At 52.8% G+C, this 27,310-nt stretch overlaps 1 protein-coding gene across 2 annotated transcripts in view; it reads left to right on the forward strand.

Annotated features, from left to right (window-relative positions):
- The first annotated feature begins 852 nt into the window (after nucleotides 1–852).
- Nucleotides 853–27,310, forward strand: part of NDRG1 (N-myc downstream regulated 1) — a 43,227-nt gene continuing 16,769 nt past the window's right edge. The window contains exons 1-7 of one of the 2 annotated variants that reach the window (XM_081070902.1): nucleotides 853–1,061; nucleotides 13,393–13,473; nucleotides 15,623–15,658; nucleotides 23,527–23,632; nucleotides 25,719–25,839; nucleotides 26,371–26,433; nucleotides 27,216–27,276. In XM_081070902.1, the coding sequence (XP_080927028.1) occupies nucleotides 13,411–13,473; nucleotides 15,623–15,658; nucleotides 23,527–23,632; nucleotides 25,719–25,839; nucleotides 26,371–26,433; nucleotides 27,216–27,276 (450 nt within the window). In that variant the 5' untranslated portion in view covers nucleotides 853–1,061; nucleotides 13,393–13,410. The remainder of the gene's footprint in view (nucleotides 1,062–13,392; nucleotides 13,474–15,622; nucleotides 15,659–23,526; nucleotides 23,633–25,718; nucleotides 25,840–26,370; nucleotides 26,434–27,215; nucleotides 27,277–27,310) is intronic. The other variant, XR_013994790.1, reaches the window with a different exon arrangement.

Consider the following 27,310-nt stretch of genomic DNA (forward strand, 5'->3'; position numbering starts at 1 on the left):
CAGGCCTGCACCTTTTTAAAGACAGTTCGGCTGGCTAGCGATTCTAATATGCATTGTGGGTTAAAAACACGGAGGCAGTCATTAAGCAAAAAACGAGACAGCGGAGGACAGCTAAGGGTGGAAAGGTTCCTGCTCCTTACAAGTTCTGGGAACTAGAAGAGGAAGGAGTGAGAACACTCCCAAGCCAGGCTCCTGGGGGAGGGCACGGGGGGAGGGGGAGAGAAGGGCACCGGGGTGGAAATGGGCTTAGAACTGGGGAGGTGGAGGGAAAGGGGGGGCGCTTAGGCAGAGGGATGAGGTGAGCGAGGAGAGCTGATGCAACAAGGAGGGGGCATGGAGTGAGGATGGCAGGGCGCTGGTCCCCTGGGGGCACAGGAGACAGCTAAATGGGTTCTGCAGTTAAGACCTGGAAGGAGTGCGGGAGCTGCTACATCCAAAAGGCGTATCAGCTCATGGCGCAATGACACTCGGGAGGAGACAGTCAGGGACGGAGGTGGGAGCCACTGGGACACACGGAAGTCCACATGCACACGCATGAGGGCGCACGTGCAGATGCACACGAACGCATCCCGGCGCACACGCGCCCGCCGCACCCGCCGAGGCCCTGGCCTTCCGGGCGAGGGCGGGGCCTGCGGAGTCAAACCGCAGCCGGAGTCCAGAGGTCCCTCCCCGCCGCGCCCCTACTCGGGCTTGCGCAACAGGCGGCGGCTCCGGCGGGCGGCGGCCGCGGGCGGCCTGGGCTGAGCCCGGCTCGCAGGCTGGAGCGGGCGGGGCGCCGCGGAGGAGGGCGCGGGCGAGGGGTGTGTCCCGGCGGCGAGCGGGGCGGGGGCGGGGCGGGGGCGGGGCCTGAGAGGGGCGGGGCGTGGCGAGGCCCCTCCCCCGGGGCGCGGGGGCGGGGTCGCGGGGCCTATAAATTCTCCCTCCTCGCGGGTATAAACAAACCTCGCCTGGCTCTGCGCTCCGGCCCGGGGACGCACGCCCATCCTCGCGACTCTCCTTAGTTCCCGCCTGGCACCGCCAGCCTCGCTCCGGCTCCATCAGCCTTTCTCCCTCGACCTTAGGTAAGGACCACGCCCTCTTCTGTGCGGCGGAGTTGGGTATTGGTCGCCCATGGGTGCTGCTGGAGCTCCGGGACCGCGCTTTGTGCACCCCCCCCCCGGAGCTACAAGTGCGCGGCAACCCCGTGGCGCGAGCGCGTGGAGGGCTTTGGGGCGCGGGCACCGCTGGAGTGCGGGTTTCAATTGAGGAAGAGGAGGAAAAGGGACAGGTCCCACCTCGTCTTTCCCGAAGCTGGGGAGGGGTGGAGAGCCGGCCGGGTCACACCTGGACCGCGCTCCCCGACGTCCTCCCACAGTCAGAGCTGGCAGTGCCGGCCAGGCAGCGCGCTGGACGTGGGGGCAGGAGTAGGGCCCAGGAGTGTGTGTGATGGGGTGCGGTGTGTGGGGGGGTATCGCTGGAGTGGCGTGTTTGGGGAAGGAGGGATTGCGCGCATGTGTGGAGAGAAGAGGTGGGCAGGAGCTGGAGAGGGAGCTGGAGAGGAGGCGTGGGTGTGTCTGGTTCCCAAACTCAGCTGGAAAAGATACGCATCTGCGGGGCGGGGGCTGATTGAGCCTCAAAGCCGGGGTGATGGTGGGGGGGGTGTGTGTGTGGTCTCCGGTGTGTCACAGCGCGTGCGACACGCAGGAGAGCGGGTGTCTGTGAGCGCTTCTGGTTAGGGTGTGCCCCCCCAGGTGGCCCGGGGTTGGCGCTGTGGCGGCGCTGGAGAAGTGGCGTGGCCCACAGGGGTCTTGTGGGCAGCTGGTGGCCCTACGCCGGCTGGGACTAGGAGTGGCGTCATTTTCGCCTCCACCCATCCTCCCCCGCTTTCCTTCTCTCTCTTGCCTCCCTGCCTGCCTCTCCTGCTCTACAAGGGGTACAACAGCTGGAATTGCTCGGAGGTGGACATTTCCTGGAGATTCGCCTCGGTCTCTGATTCAGCCTTGGGCAGGGTGTGTGCGATGTGGCAGGTTCTGGGGGGGGGGGAGGGAGGGGAGGCGGGAAGGCGCTGTCACTGCCACTGTCCAATTGGTGGCTCAAGCTGGGATTTAGCGGATCCTTTTCTTAACCCTTCTCCCCCCAAGTTCCCCCACTCTCCTGTCTGTCCACTGTTGTCAGAATCCCTGCAGGTCAGGAGCAGCACCAGTCTGTGTGGCTTGGAAGGGGGAGGTGACTGGCAGTGGTGCGGGAGGGCCCCTTATCTTGTGCCCAAGAGCAACTCTTCTTCATGGATACCCTGCTCACCTCAGTTTCTTTGGTTCCTATAAGTTACTGGGAAAGACTGAACATTCAAAGAGAACTCAGCCAATGACCACACAAGAGGGCTTTCATTTCCTCCTACTGTCCATCTGCCATACTTAAGCTTCTCCTAAGCCACTTCAAAGGAACAAAATATCTAAATACAAACCTTGCTCTTGCTATGAAAACCCAGTTTCAAGGCAAACTTTCCAGCCCAGGCTCTTCCTGTATAAAAATTCTGACTCTTGACTGAGTTTTCCAAAGGTAAATTGAAATAAGCAAGGTCCAGAGAGAGCAAACCCCAGTACCTGCCTTTAAGGGGCTCACCAATGGGGGTGTGTGTGCAAGGTAAGGCACAGACCACAGTCCTGTGTGCTAAGTGCTGGGGTGGTACAGGGTGGGAGGTGGGGCTAGAAGGAGGTAAAGGTGGTCAGGAAGTGATGGGAGACCTCCGAAGGAACAGTGCTCTGGTACATGGAGTGATATCTAGGGTGTCCCCTGACATGTGACTTCTTAGTTTTGTGGAACCTTCTTCCCCACTGCAGGATGAATGAGCTGCAGGTGGGTGAGAGGGAAGACTTTGTGGACCTCACTGTATAACCTGGCACCTGGCCCAGGGTCTGGCCCTTGGGAGAAGTCAATACATGCACTGAATGAGTTCTATGGCTTCTTCCCCAGTAATCACTCAGGTAGTCTCTGGTGATAGGGTTGGATTTGGTTTTCCAGGGAGATCTTGGAGCTTCTGTTGGTGTTCCCTCTCCTGAGAGGGAGTTCTCCTGGGATAATCTGCAAATCCAGGATTACTGACTGTTGATTTGATCATTTGGAATGGAATTAAAAATTTACACAAGTTCCTGGTCCAACTTTTTCCCATTTTATAGATGGAAACTGAGGCCCAGAGCTAGGGAGCAACTTGCCAAGATTGAGCTAGAACTGGAATTCACTTCCCAGACCCCTCTCCAGGGGTCTCCTGGTGGGAGCTGAAAGTTCTATCAGAGGGGTCAAAATAAATTGGATCTTGACTGAGTTTCTGGTGAAGAAACTTTCTAGACAGAACATGCATGTTTTTTTTTTCTTTTAATTTGCTTATTTTTAGTGTAAATCAGGTGTTCTTAAGCGATTAACGAATCAGTCGAGTGAGAAAGGGCCGCAGCCCCACTGAATGGTGGCTGGCTGGATTCAGGCTGCCCCCTCCAGGTTGAACTGAAGATCTGAACAGCACTGCCCCCGCCCCACCCTGACCCAGGGTGCTTGGAAACCTGGCCTGAGTTCCCCACCCCACAGCGCAGGATGGGAAGAAAGATCCCATTGTGCTTTTCTGATAGCCTGAAGCTGCGTTTCTAGGTGGGATCCAGCTCCAGAGAATCCCATCCAAGGCATTACTCAAGTTCCCTGTGCCTCAGAAAGGAAGGAAGCCAGGGTGATGACTCAGCATCTAAGATTCTAGCAGGAGAGGGGCAGGACGGTTCTGATCAGCTGCCTGCCGCCCCCCACCCCACCTTCATCCATGCAGCAAGAGCTCTGCCTGGGCTGCACTGGCTCCTTTGAATGGATGAGGAAACCGAGGCCAGGAGAATTTAAGAGAGGGGCCTGTAGCCACATGGCTGAAAGCTGGAGAGCCAGCCTTTGAGCCCAGAGTATCCAATTTCAAAGTCTTTGTTCTTTTCCACAATAACATGTTGGGGTGACTGGAGAACTGCTAGAATGAGAAGTGTAGACAGGCAATCAGGAGCTCAGTGCCTCAGTTTCCTTCCCTGTAAAATGAGAATAATGTACCCTGTCTCATCAGGACGCGTGATATTGAGTTCATCTATGTTAAAGAGTTGAGAACAGTGCCCAGCATGTGCGTACGCCATGTAGATGTTTGCTGTCAATAATTTTCACAAGTGACATTCTCAAGGCATTTCCTTGGCAATCAGTGTCAGGGACCTTTGTCTTAAGAACTTACCCAGGCCAGTGAAAATGCCTCCTAATGCTGGACTCATGTTTTGCTCCTTGAGGTTCTTCCAAAAAGCTAAGCTTATGCAGATTGCATAAAAATGTCCTGGGAATCTTGTCTGAAGTAGAGATTTCTAGGCCTGGTCTCCTGATACTCTGATTCCGTAAGTCTGGCATTATTTCAGAGCTCCCTGGACTGGGTTGGGGTCAGGGAGTGCTGAAGGTAGCCAGAATCGAAGACATCGGCTCCAGAAGGATGGGAGAGGAAAAAGGAAAAGAGTGGCCACATGTCATATACCTTCTGAGCCACTTCCATGAACCCTGGGTTCGGCAATGAAGTGCTCTGTCAGTGGCTATTATCTAGCTAAAGTGCCTGCGATTATTCAGTTGAGGTAGGAGACATTCTTCCATTTCTCAGGTCAGAAAACTGAGGCTTGGGCAGATGACTTGCTTATTCAGTATCCAGGGAGTAGTGTCCTGTCCCTCGTGAGCCACCTGGATCTTTCTCTGCAGCGTTGCCCTTCACGGACCTGTCTTTAGAGCATGGACTTGGTCTCCTGGATTCATTTCAAGCTGCCCTTCCTGCCTCCTGGTCTCTGGTTCCCAGCATGCCCTCCTATCTGTCTCTTGTCTTTACATTTGAAAACAGGGACAGGCTAGATGGCAGACTGCAGCAGAACACTCACTTGGCCTCCTGCTGGGCCAGCTCAGGCTTGTTGAAGGGGGGGTACCGAGCTGGTGGGGGACTCTGGATGCATGTGGAACCCAGTGCTCCAGGGTGGGCATCTTGTGAGAAGAGACCTGGTCCTCTGGGGGAAATCCTGGGCTGTCTGGTTTCGCACAACAGAATAGAGCAGATTACAGAATTCCCGTCCACAGACAGTTATGTGTTTGACCCAGTCTTTGGCCTCTCGCCTAATGTTTGCTGCAGACCTGCTCCTCCCTCTACCCTCCTCCTTTAGGATTTTTCAGCCTAGTGAGGTATTTGTCCAACAGGTGGGAAGAAATGAGAGTCCTTAGCAGTCTGAAATGCCCCGTGCAGGAGTTCATCTTTCATTTTTTACAGGTTCACCCCACCCCTTAAACCCGTGGAAACTGCCGTCCAAGTGTAAATTTTATACCCATGTGCAGCTTGGCTTAAAGAGGTGGGTGGGGATCATGGCTCCATCCCTCAGCTCCAACCTCTTGGCTTTGGGAAGGTTCTAGGCAGCCCTCTCCGAATGTGGGTGCAAAAGGCATTCTTAAGAAGTAGGGAATTCTAAGGACTCACCCAGCTGGGAATCCGTACTCTCTCCTTTCTTTTCAATCTTTGAACTTGCCACCTTTCCCCAGATGCCATCCCTGGCTTTCCCATCCAGGCTTCAGGCTGGGTTGGATCCCCTCCGTGTTCCCATGTCCTGCTTGGATCATTGTGGGCTGTGTCTCTCTACGCACCCTTTCTCCCATTAGGCCCGTGGGTCTGGCACTTACTAGGCACACAATTAATGTTGGTCAAAAGGAAACCTCCATTTATGAAGGAAATGACTTGGACGATCTTCTGTAGGAAAGACTGGAAGGCCACCCAGAGGGTCGACGCAGAAGACCATTTCGGGGAAGAATCCAGTCACGGTGGCAATTGTCCTGTCTCACGGCCAACGGGTTTTGTAGGAAGAATCTATCTCCACTTCCTGTGCTAACCCTGGCTCCAATTGTGTGCTTTCCAGAAATGATCTCCCAGACCATCCAATGAAGCTCACGCTTGTCCCGCAGATTCACAGAAAAATCCTGTAACTTGACCAGTGTCCTCCACTGGGCTTCTGCTTCCACTTCTCCCCTCTGACAGTCAGTTGTCTTTTCTCTGCTAAAACTCCTCTGAGCAGCTACAGGAAGGTCCGGGTGGTGTTGCAGAAAAGAGGGTGGGTCATGACTGCTGGCCCCTCCTGCTTCCTGTTATTGTGTCCCCAGGCCCTCCCCTGGCCCCTCTCCTTGGTTCTGGGCTCCCTGGAACATGGAGAAGTTCCGTTTCAGCTCCAGGCTTGTCCCCAGGGAATGAGTGCAGCTGGCTTGTTTTTTGCCTTCTCTCCAGTGATTCCATTTTCATTCTTTCAACATCAGAGGGATCTTTGAACGCTACTGGTTTCAGGCTCCGTGCAAAGCACGGGCCCTCCAGGAATTCCTAGTCTGGTTGGTATTGTTCCATTGAGTTCCAGAGCCCTATCCTTGACTTTCCTTCCCCTAAACTAGAGCACTTTCTCGAAGGTCTAAACTGTTGACTCGATTGATTATATAAGAAAAACACAGAGTTAAGGCTGTCAACGTCCTCAACCTCCCCAGAGCCATGAGTTTCAAAAGGTCCAGAAAACATTGAGAAAACCCATGAGCTGCCTTGGAGCTTGATGTCAAAATCTCTTTGGCAAAGAAAGGACAAAAGAACCAACCACAGCAAGGAGGGGTACCCTGGGTATACCCCAAGGCTATTTTCTTTGAGGTAAATGCGGACATGGGGCTGTTTTCTGGAACCTTCTGGGGATTGCTGGACTCGGGGATTTCTGTATTCGGGGGAGATGCTAAGCCAAACAGCTCCAGCACACTCTGATCCCCTCCCCGCCCCTCTTTTCCATTGTCTTCTATAAAGAGCCAGTGTGCTGGAAAGAACACTGCATTCATGTGGCTTTGAAGCCAGGCATGTTGCGGAAGGGACAAAATCTGGGCCACTTGCTGACAGTCACAATCGATGCAAAGTTGTCAGCAGTCTCCCCGGGCCTGCCTCTGTCTCTGCTTCCCTGAAGGACTCCAGGAGGTTGTGGTCTGGCCCCCACCCCCTCCACGCTTGCACCCACATCCAGGGACTGAGTTTTCCACCTTTCCCTTGGTGATGAGGAGTCTAGGCCTTTAGGAAGTCATGTGGGCCTTTGCTTTTGAGCCTCGGGTTGCCCATCTGTCAGCTGCGGTGACAATACCCACCCTCTCCTAGGGGACTCCTTGATGAACACATGGAAAGACACAGTGAACACTCTTCCAAAGGATGAAATTTGCGCTATCAGGAAGGTGCTTTGGGGGACAGCTGAAAACAGGAGCCCTCCTGGATACTGTGAAAGGAGAATAGAAAATCTAAGATGCGGCTTTTGCCCAAAGCCTGGCCTACTCATGGTGCATCGCTGGTGACCATGGAGGGAGAAGCAGTGACACCCCCAGCAGGCCCATACAGGTCACATGTAGCCCTTCCTTAGAACATTCTGCCTTAGATCCCTTCTGACAAAGGGAGGGCACACACATGGTGTTCGTGTATGTTTCGGGGAGCTGATGTCATGGTCAGCGTCACCCTTTAAGGTGGCTTTAACCTGTGCCAGCTTGATGCTTCGTGACTTGGGACACCTTTCTTAACCTCTCTGTGCCTCAGTTTCCCCTCCACTCAAAGGTGAACATGGTGTGCCTACCTCCCGAGGGTTGCTGTGATACTCAAAAGAGGTACAGAGTTTGGAGCCCAGAAAGTGCCAGCACGGTCGCTCCTGTTGCTGTTCCCTTGGTGTGTCTGTGTAGGGTTTCCCTGAAGCCTTCTTCCCATGGCCACTCGTGCTGCGGTGGGAGTATCCTGGAGCTCCCAGAGTCCCAGCACAAGTCGTGGAGGTTTCTCTTTTGGGTGCCCGCTCGGCTCTACCTCATGGAAGTTCCAGGGGCCCAGGAGACCTTGCTGCAGAGGGTGTACAGATAGGTGCCCCAGGCAGAGGGGTAGAGGAATGCCAGAGCTGGAGGGAGGCTCCCGTCTTACAAACAGGGAGGGGTCTGAGGCTGGGAGCAGGCCAGGGACTTCCAGATCCGCAGGGCTGCTGCAGGCAGAGCTGAGCTGGGTAGCGCCTTGGTGAGACCCCCGTATGCATGGCCCTTTTGTCGTTGGGCAGCACTTTCCCGCCTGGGCTCCCATCTGCCCAAGTTTCTTATGGACAGTGTGATGTCTGTGGAACACAGGCTGCATATTTTACAGAAGGAAGCAGACAGAGACCCAGAGAGGGGATGAATAACTGGGTCAAACTCATGTGGTGAGAGAGTGGCAGGGTTCCCACGCCCTGACTCCACAGCTAGTGTTCTGCTGCTCCAAAAAGGCTTTTGAGAACTGCAGGCTGTGCATGTCCCCTCACTCCCCCAGTGACTGGTGAACAATTCCCATGTGGCATCAGACTGCCCGAGAATCCTCTGTGGACTGCCCTCCCAGTCTTTGGAGTGACGGTCTTTCCATCTCCAGGCAAATCCCAGCAATTAGCTTCCTCTGGAACCTATGAGGTCCAGCTAATTGCTGACTATCTCCTGGGTCTATTGAACCGGAAAGGTATTTGCCCAGGCGGTTGGGCCTTCGTTACTCATTGACCAGTGTTGCTATTGGAGACGAGACCCACATGATGGTGCATTGGCTCTGATCACTGGAAACCCATGTGGTATTTGCTGAACGTCTTCTGTGTGTCCCCCTCCTTGCTGGGAGACTCTGGGGCTAGCAGTGTATTAAACACAGGCTGTGTCCTCATACGTGTCCCTGGGTCTCTGAGGCAATCAGGAAAAGAAAGTGCACTGATTAATTAAGCAGCTATTGACCAGATTTCATGTGCCACTGTGTAAGCCCCACTGCTCCTCGCTGGGAGCAGGAAATACGCCTATTTTACAGATGGGCAAACTGAAGCTAAGAGGTTAGATCGCAGAGTTAACAAATGATGACGCCCAGGTCTCACCCTCAAGTTTTCCCCCATCTCCTGGCTATCTGCCACTTTCTTGACATTGGGTTTCTCTGAGTTCCTTCTGGGGAGGGCAGGTGGGAAAGGAAGAAGGGTGATAGGAGCCAGTCTGGCGCTGGTATGACTTGGAGCCCAGTTTTTGGCACTGAGTGGGGTTTTTGCAGGAACCCTGTCCTGACCTAATTCCTGTCCCTGCACCATCGTGCACGGTGAAGCGGGAGGGCTGGAAGTCTGACCCAGGGCTCCCTCCCACCCACGGTGCCCCACGTGGCCTTGCCCTGTCACCCTGTCTGCTGAACGTGGGCTTGGCCCGGCATTCTGTGCTGGGGCTTTCCAGGAGGCAGAGGAGAGGGCAGGGCCTGGCGTCCAAGGCTGGGCTTCAAACCCAGGGCGAGACCTCGCTGAGCCAAGCAGGGCCTCAGGTTGGCTCGTGGCTTCAAGTGGTGGCCGGCAGGGGTGAGGATGGGGCAATAGCCAGAGCACCCCAAAGCAGGTCACCTCGCCACTGTCCCTCCCTGCCGGTGCCCGAGGTCATAGTTGCCTATGAGGTGGCATCGACTGCTGGGACAACTTCCTTGAAGGGGCCTCAGGTCTTGGGGTTGTAAACTTGAACCCCCACCGAGAACACTTTTTGAGGGGAGAGTGTGGCCGAGAAGTTAAGTGTGAGCGTCAGAAGCCTGTCCACCCTCTGCCACGCCATCTGTGCTGGCCGCGCCAGTCAGGACAGTCACGCACACCCCTGTGGTCCCAGCCTTCTCCTTGGTGGTGGTGGTGGGGTGTGTGTGTGTGTGTGACAGAGTGTGTGCATGGGCACGCACACTCGTTTCAATAAGGATTGTACCGAATAGATATTCTCTGGATTCAGACCCAGAACTGTGATTCCCCATCAGGGGCAATTTTGCCCCTGGGGGACATTTGGCCAAGTCCACAGACATTTTTGGTTCTCACAAAAGGGGGTGTGTGCCTCTTGCCTCTAGTGCCTGGGGCTGGGTGGCGGGGCTGCTAACCCTCCTGTAATGTGATGCCCGCCTCCACCACCAGGTGACCTCGCCCAAGGGGAGCAGTGGGGGATGGTGCCCTGGAGATACAGCATTTGGGGAGGCCACATCCGCCCTGCCTTGCAGAGGAGCGTGGCCTCCTGGGGAGGCAGGACTGTTACTACTGGCCTCAGGGGTGAGTGGGTGCTGGGGGACCCCAGGGGCGGCACCTGCCCCCTGAGGCTGTGAGCTCCATGGGGCAGGACTGGCCATGCTCCCAATTTGTCACATAGTAGGGCCTCATCAACAAAGCTAATATTGGTACTTTGGCCCTTTGCTCAGTGCTGGGCACATGAGAACCTAGTACATTCAGGAAGCAACCTCCGCATTTTTCCCCCAGTTGAACTCAGATGGTCTCTGAGGCCGGGTCTTCCAGCATGGGGGACTAGTGGGGGAGCAGATGGTAGGGAGGAAGAGATGAGGGCTGCTGGGGAATGGGTGTCAGGCCCTTTTCCCTCGCTTCATCCAAAGCACGTCAGCTGTATCTTTCTCTTTTCTTTTTTGTTTTTTGTTTTTATTTCTGTATTGAATTGTCGTCTAAGATTTCCTTTAGCTAAACAGCTTTTGAAACCAAAGTTTGCAAAGTTCTTCGGCAGAGGCAGGGGAAGGGCTGGCCCTCCACTGGCCCCAGTCAGTAGGATGGGGCTGAGGACAGCCAGCTGTCTTCCTGCCCAATGCTGGCTGATCACCAGCAGCTGGGGTGGGGGTAGGGGTTCAAGGTGCAGAGAGCTCGCTCTGCAGCCCTGGTTCCGGCAGCTTTGGTCCTTGCGGGCAATGACCTAGTTCCAGGTTCTGGTCCAGCTCTCCCTGCCAGGACATTTGCACTTATTAACGGCAGGTTGCCCCAGGCCCGCAGCACCCTCCTCCCCCACGCATACACACACTCCCCCAGGGACAAAGGGTACAGATGCTTTCTCTGCTGGGTCCAGTCTCCCTGCAGACGTCGGAGTCCCAGGGCACTTACTGGTTGCTTCTTGGTCTAGCCCAGGGTGTCTCCGCCTCGGCCCTGTTGATGTTGGGACCAGATAATTCTACCGCAGGGGGCATGCAGTGCACTGTAGGACGATTAGCTAATTATCAGCATCCTTGGTCTCTCCCCACTAGACGCCAGTCGCATGGCCCAGTCATGACAGATAAAAAGGTCTCCAGACATTACTAATGTCCCCTGAGGGACAGAATCACCCTCGTTTTGATAAAGATTGTAATAGTTCTCAGTGGCCTCACCTCAGAGCTTCCTCATGACCTTGAGCACGAGGATGGGCTCCGTGAGGCCCCCTCCAACTCCAAAATTCAGGGATTCTCAAATATGTAAGAGGGACTGGCCATTTTTCAGCCTCTGCCGCAGGTAGTCTGGGAAGCTGAATTGTAGGAAGGAAAAGAAGGTGTGGGGTAAAGAGGTTTCACCAGGAGCGCTTTCTGGAAATCATGGAATCGAGTCCTTTTCTGTTCTGAAGGAGGATGAGGGCTCGGGTGGAGGCTGACAGTCTGTCGTGATCATAGCATCCGGAAGTCAAGGAGAGCTGACCGGACCCGGCAGATATAAAGCCCAGGTCTGAGTCCCTTATGAAGTGGACTTGTTTTCAAGGCGTTTCCCTCTTGTGGATTCGTGATCATTTAAGAGTGAGTTTCAAAAGAAGCATTGCTATTAAGTTGCATCAGAACTGTTCACCTACTCAGTAAGCACGTTGTGGCCCGACTTTACACCTGCTCTAATTCCAGGTGCTACAGGTAGTGCAGGGAAGTGAGACCTGCAGGCTGCCTGTCCTGGGAGCCCCTGGGGAGTATGGGGGTGGGGGCTGCTGGAGCCCACCCAGGGGACCGTGGGAGACCCCGCCCTCACCCTGGGTTCTGGGAAAGGCGAAGTCCTTTCGTACAAAGGGTGATGTCGCCTGGGCTTCTGGAAGGCTCCCTGGGCTGTGTAGGCGAGGGGTCCCTGGGACCAGCGTCTCGGGACCACAAACATGCTGACTGAGCAAGGCCGACTGGCCTCAGCTTTGCGTGCCTCCTGCCTCCGAGCTGGCCACTGCCCAGGAGTGCTCACAAATATAAAACCGACTTTGTTTTCAGAATGTTCTGGAGCCTAGACTCCAGGGGCTGCATAAAGGCATTCTTGTGGGGCTGGGTATCTCCCAGGGGAAAACCGTTCTGTGACGTCAGCCCAGAGCATCCCAGAGGGTCCACCCATGGAATGCCTTGTGCTGGCACCGGGGCTGGTGGGAGGTGGCCCAGGTTCGGCGCCTGCTGACCCCTGAGAGGGGTTTCACAATGAGGATTCTTGTGGGTTCTAGGAGCTGGATCTTCAGAGGTTGGGCAGCTCGGGGTCTGGGTGTCTACCCTGGGACGTCGCAGTGGAAGGGGCTTGCTCAGGCGGTTTTGCACCAAGTTTCCTGATTTAGGATTCAGAAGGTCTGTGTGCACTGGAGGGTACCTTGACTCTTCCGTCTGTCACTTACTTCTTCTCCCCGTCATCTGCCTGTGGCACTTAGCCCTCACTCTGGGTTCTTTGTGCCTCACCGATATTGGTGGGCCCTTCATGCTTCTAGTTTACCTTCCAATCTGAAAGAATCAATGTCCATACCTCCAGCTCCCAGAAGTGTGCTCAGTACTTGTCACCGCCCAAGCCTTGCTCCCCAGGGAGTCCATTAAGGCAGCATTCCACCAGCTGGAACTTTGCCCCAGGCTGACTCTGCGGCTGCTCTGCTGGCTCTTCTCCTGCCTGTGTCGCAGCCGAGGGAGACCTCCTCTGGACCATTTGCCCACTCTCCCACCCACCCTGCTCTCTCACCCTCTGCTTTGGCTCAGGAACTGCTTTTTGCCTTGAAGATCCTTTTTCTTTGAAAATCCTGCTGAGCATTCAGTCCTGTCAGACCCCTGGCTTGAGGTCTTTCCAGCCCCTGAGCCTCGTCACCCCAGCAAGTAGCAGACAGCCCTGCACAGAGGTGGACACGGGGTATCTGTGTGGCCACCCACCGCTCTGTGGGGGCTGCTTTGAGGGTGAAAGAGAGTGAAGCTTGTGCCATGCGGGCACATGGTGGGCTGGCCTCCTGTGCCCTTTTGTCCCCTTTTGGTTGTCAGCCTGGGGCTGCCTGACTTTGGGAGCAGCATGTGCGTCTCCGAAAATGCAGCAAGAAATGTTTTGGGTGTGGCGGTCGGGCCTGGACCGGACGTGAGGACCTGGAATTGTGTTGATCCTTTTCCTTGGAAAGGTGGTTGTGTCCCTAAAGCATCACTCTCTTGTCCCTGGAAGTCTATTGCCCGGCCCCCAGGGACAAGGCTAGGAGGGGGCTGTGGGGAGGACGGGTCTTACCACCTGTGATGTGCGCTGCAGGAGGTTAAGAGCTGCTGGGCAGAGGGAAGACTCCTTCCCTGGCCTGGGATTTGCTTCCTTTGGGAAATAGCTCTCAGCAGGAAGTGCTGACCTCCTGGCCTTTGTCCTCTCATAGGCACGTGACAACAGAGCTATGTCTCGGGAGCTGCAGGATGTGGACCTCGCCGAGGTGAAGCCTTTGGTGGAGAAAGGGGAGGTGAGTGGAGATGCTCCTGGCTAACCCCCGTCACATGCACACTCACACATGGACACACGTGTGTGTGTAAAATGGACACATGCATGGACACACATGCACACATACATGTGCCCACCATTTCCTTGTTTCCACAGGTCACCTTGTCCCAGAATGCAAAGGGACAAGAGGTACCTCTTCAAGTCCCAGCGTGGCCACTAAGTGCTATGACACTGTGGGCCAGGCCCCTTGCCCACCTCTCTGGGCTTTTCTGCCCATACCTCACTGATCCCATTTGTAAAGCAAGGACATTGAGCCAGAGTTCCTTTAAACATCCCCTACTGCTGACCTCCTGTGGTTCTAGAACCTGCGACAAGAAGTCCATTGCCCGCAGGCTCTATCTACACCATAGCTTAGAGGTTAAGGTCCTGTACTTACTCTGGGACCAGCCTGCCTGAGTTCAGATCCTGGCTGTGGCACTCTGCAGCCCTGTGTCCACCCTGGCAAATGGTGCAACCTCTTCATGCTCCAATCCCCCAACTTTAAAAAAGGGGCATGAGGACGTATGTCACGAGGCCAGGGTGAGGATGGAGCAGGTTAATTCACATGGAGCAGTCACAACCTCGTCTAGCATGGGGGAGATGAGCAATGCCCGTGAGCTCTTGTTTTCCACAATTACCATTTTTTTGGTCAAAGTTTTCACGTCAGTCAGCCCTCCCTGTTGGAAGCGGTAGCCCCTGCCTCATGGCCTGGGTGGACATAATCCATCTTGTACTGGTTGTTCTGATGATGGATGTAAAATGCCTTTATATTTGCACAGCTGACATCGTGTTTTTAGGCTGTGTTCACATCCCAAGTTTCACTGAGCTGCAAAACTGCCTGTGATGCGTCTTTTTAAAAATGTGAAGGTCAGGCTCAAAAGTGAAGTTACGCTAAGGTCAACTAAATGATTTCAAAAATAATAATTAACATGCAGGAACCTCATCCTGCATGTCTGTTACTGAGCCAGCCATATTTCATGGGTTTCCTCATGCTAACCAAAAGGATGGTAAGATACTAGGTTCTCTGATTGTTCCCATTTTGCAGAACAGGAAGTTGAGTCTCAGGGAGGTTAATTTGTCCTCAGTCACATAGTTACAATGTATGGGGCATGGAGCAAAAGCCGGGCCCAGCTGCCTTTGGTGAATGAACTGTTCATTTAACTCCTTTATGACTCTGTGTGTCGCTGCTCTGTTTTGAGTCCCTATTTCATAGACTATTCATTCTGAATATGTGAGGCAACTCTCTCTCTTCCCATTTCATAAATACAGAAACTGATCTCTGACAGGAAGGGAATTGTCTGTATAGGTGGCACCTATAGGTGTGGAAAACCAGGGAACTCGTGGATATTTGTTATCATTTTAGTTTTTGGCCTGCAAATGTTTTCTGTAAAGGGCCAAATGGTGCGTATCTTAGGCTCTAGGGGGCCATACTGTCTTTTGCCACAATTCAGCTTTACAATTAATTATAGCAGGAAAGCAGCCATAACAGTATGGAAGTGAGTGGGCTTGCTATGTTCCAGGAAGACTTTATTTACAAAAAACAGGTCGTGGACTGTAATTTGCTGGCCCGTACTATTCACTATACATGCTCCCAATCCAGATGGCTGTGGGGAAAGGTGGAATTTGGGCTGGAAACTCGGAGTTGTAGGATTGAGGGAAATGCTTAGGGGTCTCTGTTCTCTGCTTCCACCCATGAGAAACTGACTTTTAATCCTGATGATGGGCAGCTATGGAAGAACTTTAAAGACAGTGACAAGGTCAGGGTTGAGATTTAAAGTATAGCACAGGGGTGGAGTCCAGGAGACCAGTTAATAGGCAATTACAGTCCTGTATCTCTCTAGCTTGTGGCCAGCTTAGACCTTCAGATCTTTTTTCACCAAGACTGTAGACAAAAACAAAACAAAACAAAACAAAAAAACAACACACACACACACATACACAAAAGAATCCAGCTAATGTGTCTACTTTTCTGCTGGACTATTCTTTGAGATGAAAAGTCAGGAATTAGGGAGGCTCCACAGGGGAAGGAGGGTAGATTATGGATTCAGGGCTTGGGGGCACCTGTGTTATGACATTAGTTCTCTGCCCGAGGAAACTTGATGAAACTGACCGTCTCTCTTGTCTCTCCACAGACCATCACCGGCCTCCTGCAAGAGTTTGACGTTCAGGCAAGTAGAGGATGTGTACTCCCATTCCCCTTCCCGACTCTCTGTTCTCTCTTCCCTTCTTCCTTCCATCGGCTCGAAGTAGATCGTTGTCCAGACATTGGGGGCGTGGGGAGAGAAGGAGCTAGTTTCCTATGCTCAGATCCGCCTTCCCAGACAGAAGCTGGTTTGAGTTCTGGTCAAGGAAGCCTGTCACTCCCTGTAGAAGCAGGATGGAGGCACAGCCCCCTTTAACCCTGCCGAGCTAGGCAGAGCTATGGGGCATGTGCAGGGGGGATGGGGAGACATTGGGTGGGCTTGGGACGCTGTGATGGGAGTGGACGGAAGCAAAGACTTGATGGTTCTTGGCTCTGTTTAGGAAAGTGAAACCAACCTTCTCTGTGGCTTACTGGCTCCATCCCTGCCCAGGGTTGGCTTCAGGGCCCGGGCGGGGGGCAGTCTTGAGATTTGTCCAAGAACAAACTTTCAGGAGAGTGGGCTGGCCTCTTTTGGCTGAGGAGCAGGTCAGGGCCTCAGTAACTGTAAATCCTGGACTCTTTAATTTTCCCAAACTTTGCATGGGCCCCAGGCTCTGGAGGTAGAGCACAGTGGGGTCTCGTAGGCTTCCCCAAGAAGAGGAGAGGAGAGGAGCCAATGCAGGGCAGAGGCAGGCTGGTATGCTCACCTGAACCTCTACTTGCACATCACACAGGTATCCCCGGCTTCCAGCCCATTCTGAGCTCTGCGTCTCCATCACCTATTCCACCCCTGCCCCCCCAGGAACAACTCCACTCTTCCTCATGAATTTCTTATGTCAGTGATTGGCCCACCATCCATCCAGAGGCTGGAATCTTAGCACTGACTTTGGAAGGAAGGGGAAAAAGTGGGGAGGGGATGGAAATGTTGGCTGGTGCGAGATTGTGGTTGGATTGAATACCTCATGCGAGGTGTGTGGGCTTTAGTGTGTTTAAGCGACGTCCTGGCTGTACCAGGCTATCCCTAGAGCCCACCCTGATCTCAGGGACCCGGTGGGACCCCTGGGGTGAGTCCTGGGTATTGGCCTCTGTGTGGCCATTTGTTCTTCTCTGAGGTCCCCACTGTGTAACATTGAGTTGTTCAGCACACCATGTGCCCCAGCCAGGCCCGAGACACCCAGACAAGCAGGAGACACCCCACTTCACCCTAATAGCCCTATAAGGTAGGGATCCTTGTCTCCATTCTTAAAGCTGAGGAAACTGAGGTTCAAAGACATTAAGCGTGCCTGGCCCTTGTTTGAACAGCTGGCATGGCGACCTCTGGGCTTTGGCTGTAACCTCGCTTTTATAGCCTCTTTTATAGCACGGTCTGCGTGGGCCAGTAGCAGAAGGCCTGAGCCGAGGGCTCGTGGTCATATGCACTGTTCGGTTAACATAGGCACTGGTTTGGCTTGAGGGTGCCACCGTGAGCTGGCATGGGCGCTGCCTACCCAAGGGACGTCCTTCTGACCTGGGGCCCTGGATGTCTGGGACAGTCAGCAGGAACACCTGGGGCTGGGACAGGTCATTCCTACCCCAGGAGTTTGTGATTAAAAGCAGCTGAGCATAGAGACGCCCTCTCATTCCACAGGAACGTCTCTGACTCATCAGCTCCGAGTCGATGTGTCCTGACTGTCCCAGCTCTCCATGCGTCTACAGTGGATGATTTCAGACCAGGGCTGGCGTCGCCCCATTTTATGAATGAGGAAATTGAGGCATCAGACAGTGAACCTTGCCACACTTAGGCGACAGCTGAGACAGCATGCCATTATGGAAAAAAAGAAAAAAATAGCATCTCTTTGTTTTTTTTTCCTTCCTTTTTTTGGAGTTACCCCCACACAGATTTAATTCTAACTGACCCTTTCACTCTGTGTGCCCTTGAACAAGTTGCTTAGCTGTTTTGAGCCTCTCTTTTCTTCCCTCTATAAAGTTAACAATAATTACTACTTTGGAGCACTTACTGTGTGCCAGGTACTTTTCTAATAAGCATGCTGCATTTCATTTCATTCAGCCCAGTTTATTCAGCCACGATGTGTCTCTGCAATGCTAAACCGGAAGGGCCATGCTAGACGTTATGGACTTAGATTTCAGTTCACCTTTGCACTTTCTACCAAACATCTGGTCACGCAAATAATCTGCACCATACTTTGATGGGCTAATGTTTAACCCACGGAGGGTGAGCTGATGTGGGATTCTGGAGTCGAAGTGCCCTCATGGGGACTTGCTTTCCTCTACTCGCTTAGAAGGTTTTTACCGCCCATGGAAACCGGGCCCCGTCTGGCCAGTTCTCTGGAAGTCGAGTTTAAAGGAGTCAGAACTACCTCACTATATGTGACCATAAACAGCTAGTGTTATTTCTTAAAAAGTGTTTCGTGTTTCAGCATTTTCACTAACGCAGGCAGACTCTCTCTTCCGTTCCTAAAGTAGTCGAGAATGTGTGTTTGAGTGTGTGTATTTCATGAATCATATACTCCACTGCCCAGAGCTCAGCAGTGAAAAGCTCCTGGAGGGGTCTGCCTCCCAAGCTGTTGGGCTGCCAGAGCAGATGGCATTGTGTGGCCTTGTCCTTCCCTGGGTGACACCTTAGGGTGGACAGTTCATTTTGGCCTGGGTGACATTTTAGAACAAATAGTTGGGTGCCCAGGTATGTGAGGTTCTGCCAGCTTCTCTCAGGACTCTACTTTGGCCCCTTGGAGAGGCTCTGGAGCCCTCAGAGCATGGGGCTGGGGGCCTGCTGGACAGAGGTGCTGTGGCTGCAAGAAGGACATGGTTTGACCTGGCTTGGCAGGGAAGGTTCTGGCATCAGGTTTGAGGCAGTTGTGTTTGCAAATTTAATGAGTGGAGTAGGTGGGAGTATTTTGGGTTCTGGCTTATTTTTTGGCTGGAATTCTAGAATCCAAGAATATCAGAGCTGGCAGGTGCTTTCTGATCCAGCCATACCCCGTCTGCCTCAGGTGGGGAGGCTTGCTTTGTTGAAGGCCACTGAGGGGAGGGGCGGGGAGGGGAGGAAGCGAATAAATATTTGCATGTCCACTCATTGTTTTGGCAATGGCTTCCTTACCAAGGTGGGGAGTGCTACCCTCCTTTGCAGATGACAGACCAGTCGGGAGATGGCAAGTTTCTACTTGCCAAGGGGTACTGTTGAGATAGTCCTACATTTCGGCCCCTTTGACTCTTAAATATGTAATAAACATGGGAGCCAGAATAGCTGACTTCGTTTGAGCACTGACTGTATACCAGAAACTGGGCTGACCTCTTTCCCTGTATCATCTCATGTAACCCTCACAACAACCCTTTAAGAGAAGAATGATTGCTATCCTCATTTTATAGTTGAAGAGCGAGGCCCAGAGAAGGTTTAGGGCTTTGCCAGGTGTCACTCAATGATGAGATACATGACGAAATCTGACTTGGTCTCCACGTCTGAAGCCAAAGTCTATGTAACCAATGGGGGAGGGGTGGCATAGTTGAGTCCACTGGCCATTATTCTTGCGATGGCTCCCTAGTCGCCTCTCCTATTAGATTTGCTGTTTCTCACTCCCTCCACCTGGGTCTTTAGTTATTCAGATGGTTTGATCTGATTTGGTTTCCATGGAATCTGTGTTTGTGTGCTCACCAGGGCTCTCCTGGCAATGAGCTGATTCTACCCACAGGGCCTCTGTGTGGAGGGAGCAGAGGGGCTGGGGTAGGACGTGTGGTGGGCAGCGTCTCCTGAAGCCGGGCTCTCGCTCCGGAGCAACCTGCCCGGTGGAATTGGGCCAGGGGGACATCTGATCCCTTTTGGGGGTTGGAAGTGGGGCGAATTTTTCCCCCTTCTCTTAGAAGCGGATCAGCTTCCAAGGAACATGGAAACGGTAAACTTTTACTAATTTCTTGCCACCCAATTGCTTCATGTTTTCATGTCCCCTGACTGAAGGTGGGCAGAACTCAGAGGCTTGGAAATCCTCAACCCACCCGTTTCCATCTCTGCCCTCCCCCAGCCGCACTTCCAAGGGAAGCCATTGGGACTTAGAGCAAATCCTATGACAGATGGTAGTGGCACTCATCTGGGTCGATGTGAAATGAGGCTTTACCTCTTCTGTTCTCTGTGGGTTTTCTAGGAATGTCCTTCTGGGGGAGTGGGGGAGGAGTGCCCTCCCTAGCACCCCCATAGCGGGACTCCTCTGATTGTCTCCAAGGTCTGTTGAGTCCAGGCCATGAGGCTGGCCGGCCTAGTGTAGACGCCCATCTCCTGGTGTCACAGGACAGGTGCAGTGGACAGAAGCAGGTTCAGGTCAGCTCTAGCGTGACTGGCCATGTGTTTTTGGCCAGTTGCCTGGCCTCCCAGAAACTCAGGTTTCTAACCTGTAAAAGTGGAGGGAGCGTCACTGTGCCTGAGGTGTCGCAAATATGAAATAAACAGCCTCAGACTCAGCACGCAGCCTCTTCTGCCCACCTCCTCTGCTCTGGGAATGGCCATCACCCCACTCTTTCTCTTGGTGACCCAGGTGCCTGCTGCAGCCCTGGGGTTTGGGTGACAATCGGGGTGTGGAGGCCACAGGGCCTGTCTGAAGCATAACTCTACCTGCAGCGTGTGCCGTGGGGGTGCAAGGCTTTAGCCCACTCCGCTGGCTGTTCCCCTCTGGGAAATGGCTTTTTTGGCTTTATGGTATTTGCTCAGTAAGGGGTTGGCTGTCCTTATATGCAAATACCATTGTCTTCCTTCCGTCCTTCTTGATGTGCTCCTTACCTAATGGAAAGGATAAGATCAATGGCACTGCCAGACCTACCCCTCCACCACTGTGGGCGCAGGAGAGGAATCAGGAAGTTGGGGGGAGGGGTATGTTATTTCACAAATAGATGGTGGTAGGCAAGAACCTGGCATTTTCTCTTGAGCTTCTGGTCTCATGAGTTGCCTCTTAATTAACGCTGCGTCTGCTTAGCCCAAATCAGCTTGCTTTGCCTTGTCCCAAAGGGTGCCCTGTGCCCCTGGGCTGTGCCTTGACAAAAGCTTATTAGACTGAGGGGAGGGGCAGCCCAGCACCCCAGCTGATGTAGGCCCCTCTTAGAGTCCACAGCCTTCAGCGTCTCCCCAGGGCGTGTTGAAAAGACGGATTACAAGGGAGGCAGCAGCAGGGGCTGGCCTCAGAACTCCCTGGGTCATCCTACCCATTGACTTAAGCCATTGAGGCTGGGCCTTGTGGCTTCACAGTAATCGTGTCTGGGACAGGCATCCATAACAACACACATGGAGGGACACACTGCAATTTGCAAAACCCTTCCCTGTCCCTACCACGGGTTAGTCTTGGTACCATCTCCATGACCAGATGAGCTTGCTACTGACCTCATTTCATAGCTGAGGGAAGGAATTCTCAGAGAACTCTGGTACCTTGGCCAAGGGCACATGTCATTCAACAGTGTCCTAAACAAGGAATGTTCACTATATTTGCTGACCTAGGAGGCCTAGAACAGCAGTTACAAATGCTACCCAGACTCAGACTCCTCCCGGCTTCCTGCTCGGTCAACCTGAGCATGGACCTTTTGTCCTCATGCTCATGAGATGGCTGCTGAGTCCCCATGCACCTTATCTATGTTCCAAGTAGTAAGCAGGTGGAAGGGCTAAAGGAAAACATCAAAAAGCTCAGTTTGACCCTGCAAAAAATTTCTCCTCAAAGCTCTAGCAAGTTCTGCTGACATCTCATTGGCCAGAACCAAGTCTTCTGACTGGTTTCAGCTACAAGGAAGATGGGAAGGGGAGAATTTTATCAGGCACATGGATGGGGAATTCTGTCATACAGGAGACAAGTGTTTGTGAGGCCACCCAACATAGTTGGCTGTACTTCATTAAGCTCCCAAGCCAGGATTGGCAGCCAGAGAGATGAAACCTTTGAGGATGTCTAAGGGGTAGGTACTGTTTTCACCACCTGCCAGCTTACGAGCATTTTAGACAGTAGGAATGGGTGCCGTTTTACCACTTAGCAGCTTATAGGTGCAGACTGTGCAAATCTCTCAGCTATGAAACGGGTATTTGTCCTTGTTAGGTGCTATAAAGAAAAGAACAAGGGACTGCACGTCACATGTTCAGCGGGTGGCAGGAAGGGCCTCCCCAAGAAAGTGGGGAGCCTTTGTGCTGGGGCCTTCCCAGGTCTGACACACCTGAGGCACATTTCTGCAGTGTGGGGCTCATGCACGTTTGGAGAGGGGCAGATGTTAGTTCTCTATTCTCTGTGTCAGTGTATCCCAGGACGTGCGTGCCCCGTGGAGGTGCTGGGGAGATAAAAAGCCATTTGCAGTCCCATCAATGGGGGACCTGACTGACTGCGTCCCTCTTTAAAGAATCACAATGCACGTTACCTATTAAAGGTTTCCTTTCTTCATGTGACACCTGGCACAGAGTGTAAAACAGATGTCCAAGGGCACAGGATTTGGACTAGGACAGTCTCGGGTTCAGATCCGGTTGCACCATTCCAGCTGTGTGACCTTGGGAAGGTTACTTACCCTCTCTCGGCCTTAGTCCCCTTATCTGTGAAATGTGGACAGTCGTTACCCAACAGACCCTGAGTACCTGCTGTGTGCAGGCAGCTATGCCAGGGTCCAAGGACAGAACTGCACACAGAGGCAGCCCCTGTCTTCTTGACCAGATTTAGTTCTATTTCTGCAGCTGTATGATTGTAAGGCCTCCAAAGAGATGAGTCCACATCTGTTACCCACCCCACACCGGGGGGCTGCTGGCAATCCCCTTGACACCACCTGGAGCTGGGTGTCCCATACCTGCCACCAAGGGGGTGCCGAGGCACCTCATTAGACTGCACATGTGACGTGCAGTCCACCATGTACTGAGGACCCCCTTCCCACCAGACCACAAGATTGTCTCCTCCGGAGCCTGGGGTGAGGCGGCTCACTCCTATTGTACAGGTGTGAACCCAGGGGCTCAGAGGGGTTGGGGAAGGCTGGCATGTGTTGTTGAACCCTGATGTCCCAGGCTGATGGGGACACCGCCTGGCCTGGCCTATTTTTAGAGGGTGCCATGTGGGTCAGCTGGGGAGACAATAGAGAATGTGACCATTGTTCATATGGCGGCTTCAGGACCAGGACTGGGTCCAGCAGATGACCCGTGGCCCCCACTGGGGGCCGGGCCCTTGCTCCATGGTCTGGATTTTTCCAGTGCTTTATAGAGAGGAACAAAGTGCCGCGTCCTGAGGGGGATGGGGGACAGGGAGACGTGGGTGCTATGTGGTCAGGGGGTCTCATTTTGTTGGGGTGATAAAGCAGGTGGCCCAGGAGGATCCCTGTGCTGGGGGTGGGCCTGGGTACTAACAGGGAGCCGAGGTTCCCTCCGTACTGTACCCTATTTACACCCATTGCCATCACCTGGTGCACTCACTTCCCCATGAGATTCCATTATGCTCCCATTTCACAAAGACACCGTGGTAGGCTGCGAGACGCGCCCCTCCATTCCCAGCTTCAGTCTAGCTTGCTTCAGACGTCTTCAGAGTGGCGGCCAAGGGCGGGTTCCTGGGAAAAACACAGATACTGTGCTTTCCTGCTCTGGAGGTGGAGCCTGAGAATTGGGGTGTATCTCTTTCTTTGTTTTTGAGTTAGGTTCCTCAGATTGACAACCATTGACCTCAAAGGATGGGGAGCTTACCCTGGTGCCCCTCCGTCCCTGACCCCAAAGCCCTTTCCTGGGTTAAATCCTCTTTCCTTTGATCAAGCTTTCCTTCCCCTTCCCTCCCTGACTCTGGGAGAAGGTCTGCCACCCAAAGCCCAGTGTTCTTGTGACCAAATGAGAAGGGCCCTCAGAGCTCCCTCAAAACAGTTAAGTGTGTGCAGTCAGTATTTATAGCCACACGGACACTGCAAGTCCCATGTGATAGGCCCCTGTTTCTGTTCTTTCCCCAGGAGCAGGACATTGAGACTCTGCATGGCTCCATTCACGTCACGCTGTGCGGGACCCCCAGGGGAAGCCGGCCTGTCATCCTCACGTACCACGATGTGGGCATGAACCGTAAGTTTCCAGGAGCCACGGTTTACTTGTGAGCCTGTTCCTGCTGAGGGTGGCAGAAGAGCACAGTAGGAAGGGCTGGTCATGGGCGTCTGGCTGTTTCTCTTTTGCTGAGACTTTCTGGAGCTGTACTGGGAAGAAGTCTTGCCACAGACTGGAAAAGTCTGGAATGCACTGCATGGGGGCATGGCGTTGTCTGGGTGCCAGGAGCTGCTCGGAACTCAGGGAGCCCCCACCATCTGTCTGTGTGACAGTGACTTCTTTTAAGCAACTGTACAATGGTTTTCAGTATTTTCACAGAGTTGTGCAACCATCATCACAATCAATTTTAGCACATTTTTTATTACTCTGAAAAGAAATCCTATCCTCTTATCTATCCCCCTCCACCCACACCCCAATCTCCCATAGCCCCCAGCCCCTGGCAAACACTAGTCTACTTTCTGTCTGTAAAGATTTGCCTATTCTGGACACTTTATATAAATGGAATCACACAATAGGTGCCTGGTTTCTTTCATGATGTTTTCAAGGTTCATCCACATTGTAGCAGATACTAGTACTCCATTCTCTTTTGCTGAATGACATTCCATTGTGTGGATGTACCGCATCTTGTGTATCCCTTTAGTTGATGGATATTTGTGTTGCTTGCACATTTTAGCTCTTCTGAATGTTGCTTCATCAAATGTTTAGACTGAATTCTTGAGATTACCGGGAAGCGTTACCATGTGTGGTTCCCCATTTTTCACAGATGGGAAGGGAATAAGATCTACTTACTGTTAGCATGACACAGAATAGAAGTGAATCTTTCTGCGATGATTCAGAAGGCACAAGCCTTCCTGGTCCAGTAATCTGAACTTGGACATTGCACCCTGGATGCTGGCTTGAGTTTTGATTAACAGACTGCCTGATTTCCATTGTTCTCCTACAACTTTTTAATACCTAGAGGCTGGGGATGATGTCAGCTCCTGAAAGCCATTTTTCTCCTTCTCTCTCATGTCTCTGTTACATTGCTTCTTCCTCTGTCTGTCCCCCCCGTATTCATTATGTACCAAATCCCATGCTGGCTACTTGGATAGAGATCACTTTATTTCACTGAACTTTGACGAGGAGGTGGAATTGCATGTGATGGTGTTATTCCCCCATTGTAGAAAGGCTCATTGTTAGTTAATAGTAAGCTGACTGCCATAACAAAAGACCCAAGACCTCTGTGACTTAACACAATACATTTATTTATCAGTTATGTAACAGTTCAGTGGGCATTCTGTGGGAAACCTTCCACGTGGTGATTCAGGGATCCAGCCTCCTAGCTTTGGCTCTGCCCTCCCCTGGTGCCTCAGAGGCTTCTGCTGGCCCCTCTGCATCAGGGAGATAGATGATGGGGGAGAGAGAAACTTAGAGGACTGAGTAACAGTTAGGAGGAAGTGGCGAGCATCACATGCTATTGGCCAGAACCTGATCTGGTTCTGGTGGTTGCTGATGGTTGCTTCTAATTGCAAGGGAGGCTGGGAAATGTAGTCCAGCTGTGTTCGTGGGAAGAAAGGGGAAATGGTTTGGTGACCATTGGCCATCTTTGCTTCAGGCCCTCAATAATTAGGAGACTCATCCAAGGCCACGGAAAACGTGGGAGGTCCATCCTTTATCTCCTGTGCTCCTCGTTTGAAAATCTCATGTGCCCTGACCAGCGTCTCTGCTGTGAGGGTGTAGGAGACCCGGAGAGACGAGCGTGTCCGTGGAGCAAGCTCACCTCATACCAGGGCCATGACAACCGTGATGACTGATGGGGAAAGAAGCAGAAGTCCTCTTCCAGTGGCAGCTGGAAGTTTAAGATCATCCACCAGCCCGTGCAGTAGAGTTTATTGACCACCTCCACCTCCACCCCCACTCCCTTTCCCCATGACTTATGCTTGCTTTTATCACCAGAGGAAAGTGGGACAGGAGGAAAAAAAAAAAAGATAGGCATTCTTTCTTGTGAGTCCATTTCCTCCTGCTGAATAGGAATGAAGCAAACAAAACAAAGACGCTTTGCCATCGAGCAACCTGATTCATTTTGTCCTAACGTCTTCCTCTCCTCTCTCCCCTGCCCTCTCCCCAGACAAAACCTGCTACAACCCCTTCTTTAACTCTGAAGACATGCAGGAGATCACCCAGCACTTTGCTGTCTGCCACGTGGATGCCCCTGGCCAGCAGGACAGTGCTGCACCCTTCCCCATGGGGTAAGGGGCGGGGGGGGGGGCTCGTGCCCCAAGAGAGGGAAAAGGAAAGTCCTGCAGATAGAAGCCGGCGGTGGTGGCGTAGGCGTTTGACTGGCTTTTGATTTTTTTTTTTTTTTTTTATTGCAGTAAAATATATTCTGTGAAGCCAAGTCGCTGACCTAACCTTCAGCCTCCATGATATTTATAAACTTTATATTGGGGGAAATCATAGCAGCCTCATAGAGTTGTTGCAAAGGTTAAATGAGCTTATGATGCTCATCACATGCAGGGGGTGGGACCTGGGACATAGGAAGCCATGGATAAAAGGGTCGCTTTACAAAGTGAAAGGGGGAGAATTAGGGATGGAGAGCATCGTGGCTCAAAGGAGCGGGCTGGTGTACACTGTGGGGTGCTCGCAATGAGGGGCTGCAGGGGGACTCGATGTGGAGTCTGGGCGCATGTGGCGGGTTGCACAAGTGTGCTCTTGTTGGCATTATTCATTTCCACCGGGATCTGGACTCTCGCTAACTGCCTGCATGTGGCTTCTCCAAGGTACATGTACCCCTCCATGGATCAGCTGGCTGAGATGCTGCCTGGAGTCCTTCACCAGTTTGGGTAAGAGTGAGCAATCCAGTCCCCCACCAGCTGCAGAGAGGGCTGACTTCTAGCCTCTATCTTTCCTTTGGCCTTGCTCTGGCCTGACCACTGAAATGTAGGTTAGAGTTGAAAACTCAGGGAAGGAATTTGCTTGTGCATACTGTTTTTCAGTCTCTTTACCCCAGTCTGCTCCTTGTAAATTGGGCTTTTCTCCTTGAGTGATGACATCACCTGATGACAGACACCCCACCCATCCTTTCCTGCCTGCTCTTCTGTCATTGCTTTCTCTTTCCGATGGAACATTCTGGAACAGGGTGGCCTGAGCCCTCAACTTCTCTCTCCAGGACCTCATTGTTCCAGTTCTCGTTTCTTTCTTACTTGAGCCTTTCGTATAATGGTGATACCTCAGGTCTTCCCCAATTTATTTCATTCCAAGTTTTAGAATTCAAAATAAAGCTTACGAGTGGGAAGAAGTAGTGTCAGAATGGGCCTTCCCTTAAATGTCAGATGGTCTCTCCGAGCCTGGACTGCAGTCAGGAGAGAAATGAGGAAAAGAAACAAGTCTCTCCAAGGTCATGGCCTTCTGTGAAGCCGTAAAGCATGATATATTTCAGGTCATGAGGGCACATCTCGGCAGCATGTCCCCACTTTGTCTAGCTTGTCAGCCTCCCTCAGGGATGACCAGGACAGACACGGGGGCAGCGGGAGACGAGGTCCCTTAGGGACAAAGTTGTAATAGGGCTATTAGGGCTCCCAGTGTTCATTTCTTCTATGACGTGAGTTTTTATTTCTGTTTCCAGGCTGAAAAGTGTTATCGGCATGGGAACTGGAGCCGGCGCCTACATCCTCACTCGATTCGCTGTGAGTTCCTAGGCATATTTTAAAAATAAATTTT

This window comes from Rhinolophus hipposideros, assembly GCF_964194185.1.
Source record: "Rhinolophus hipposideros genome assembly, chromosome: 13".
Lineage (NCBI taxonomy): Eukaryota > Metazoa > Chordata > Mammalia > Chiroptera > Rhinolophidae > Rhinolophus > Rhinolophus hipposideros.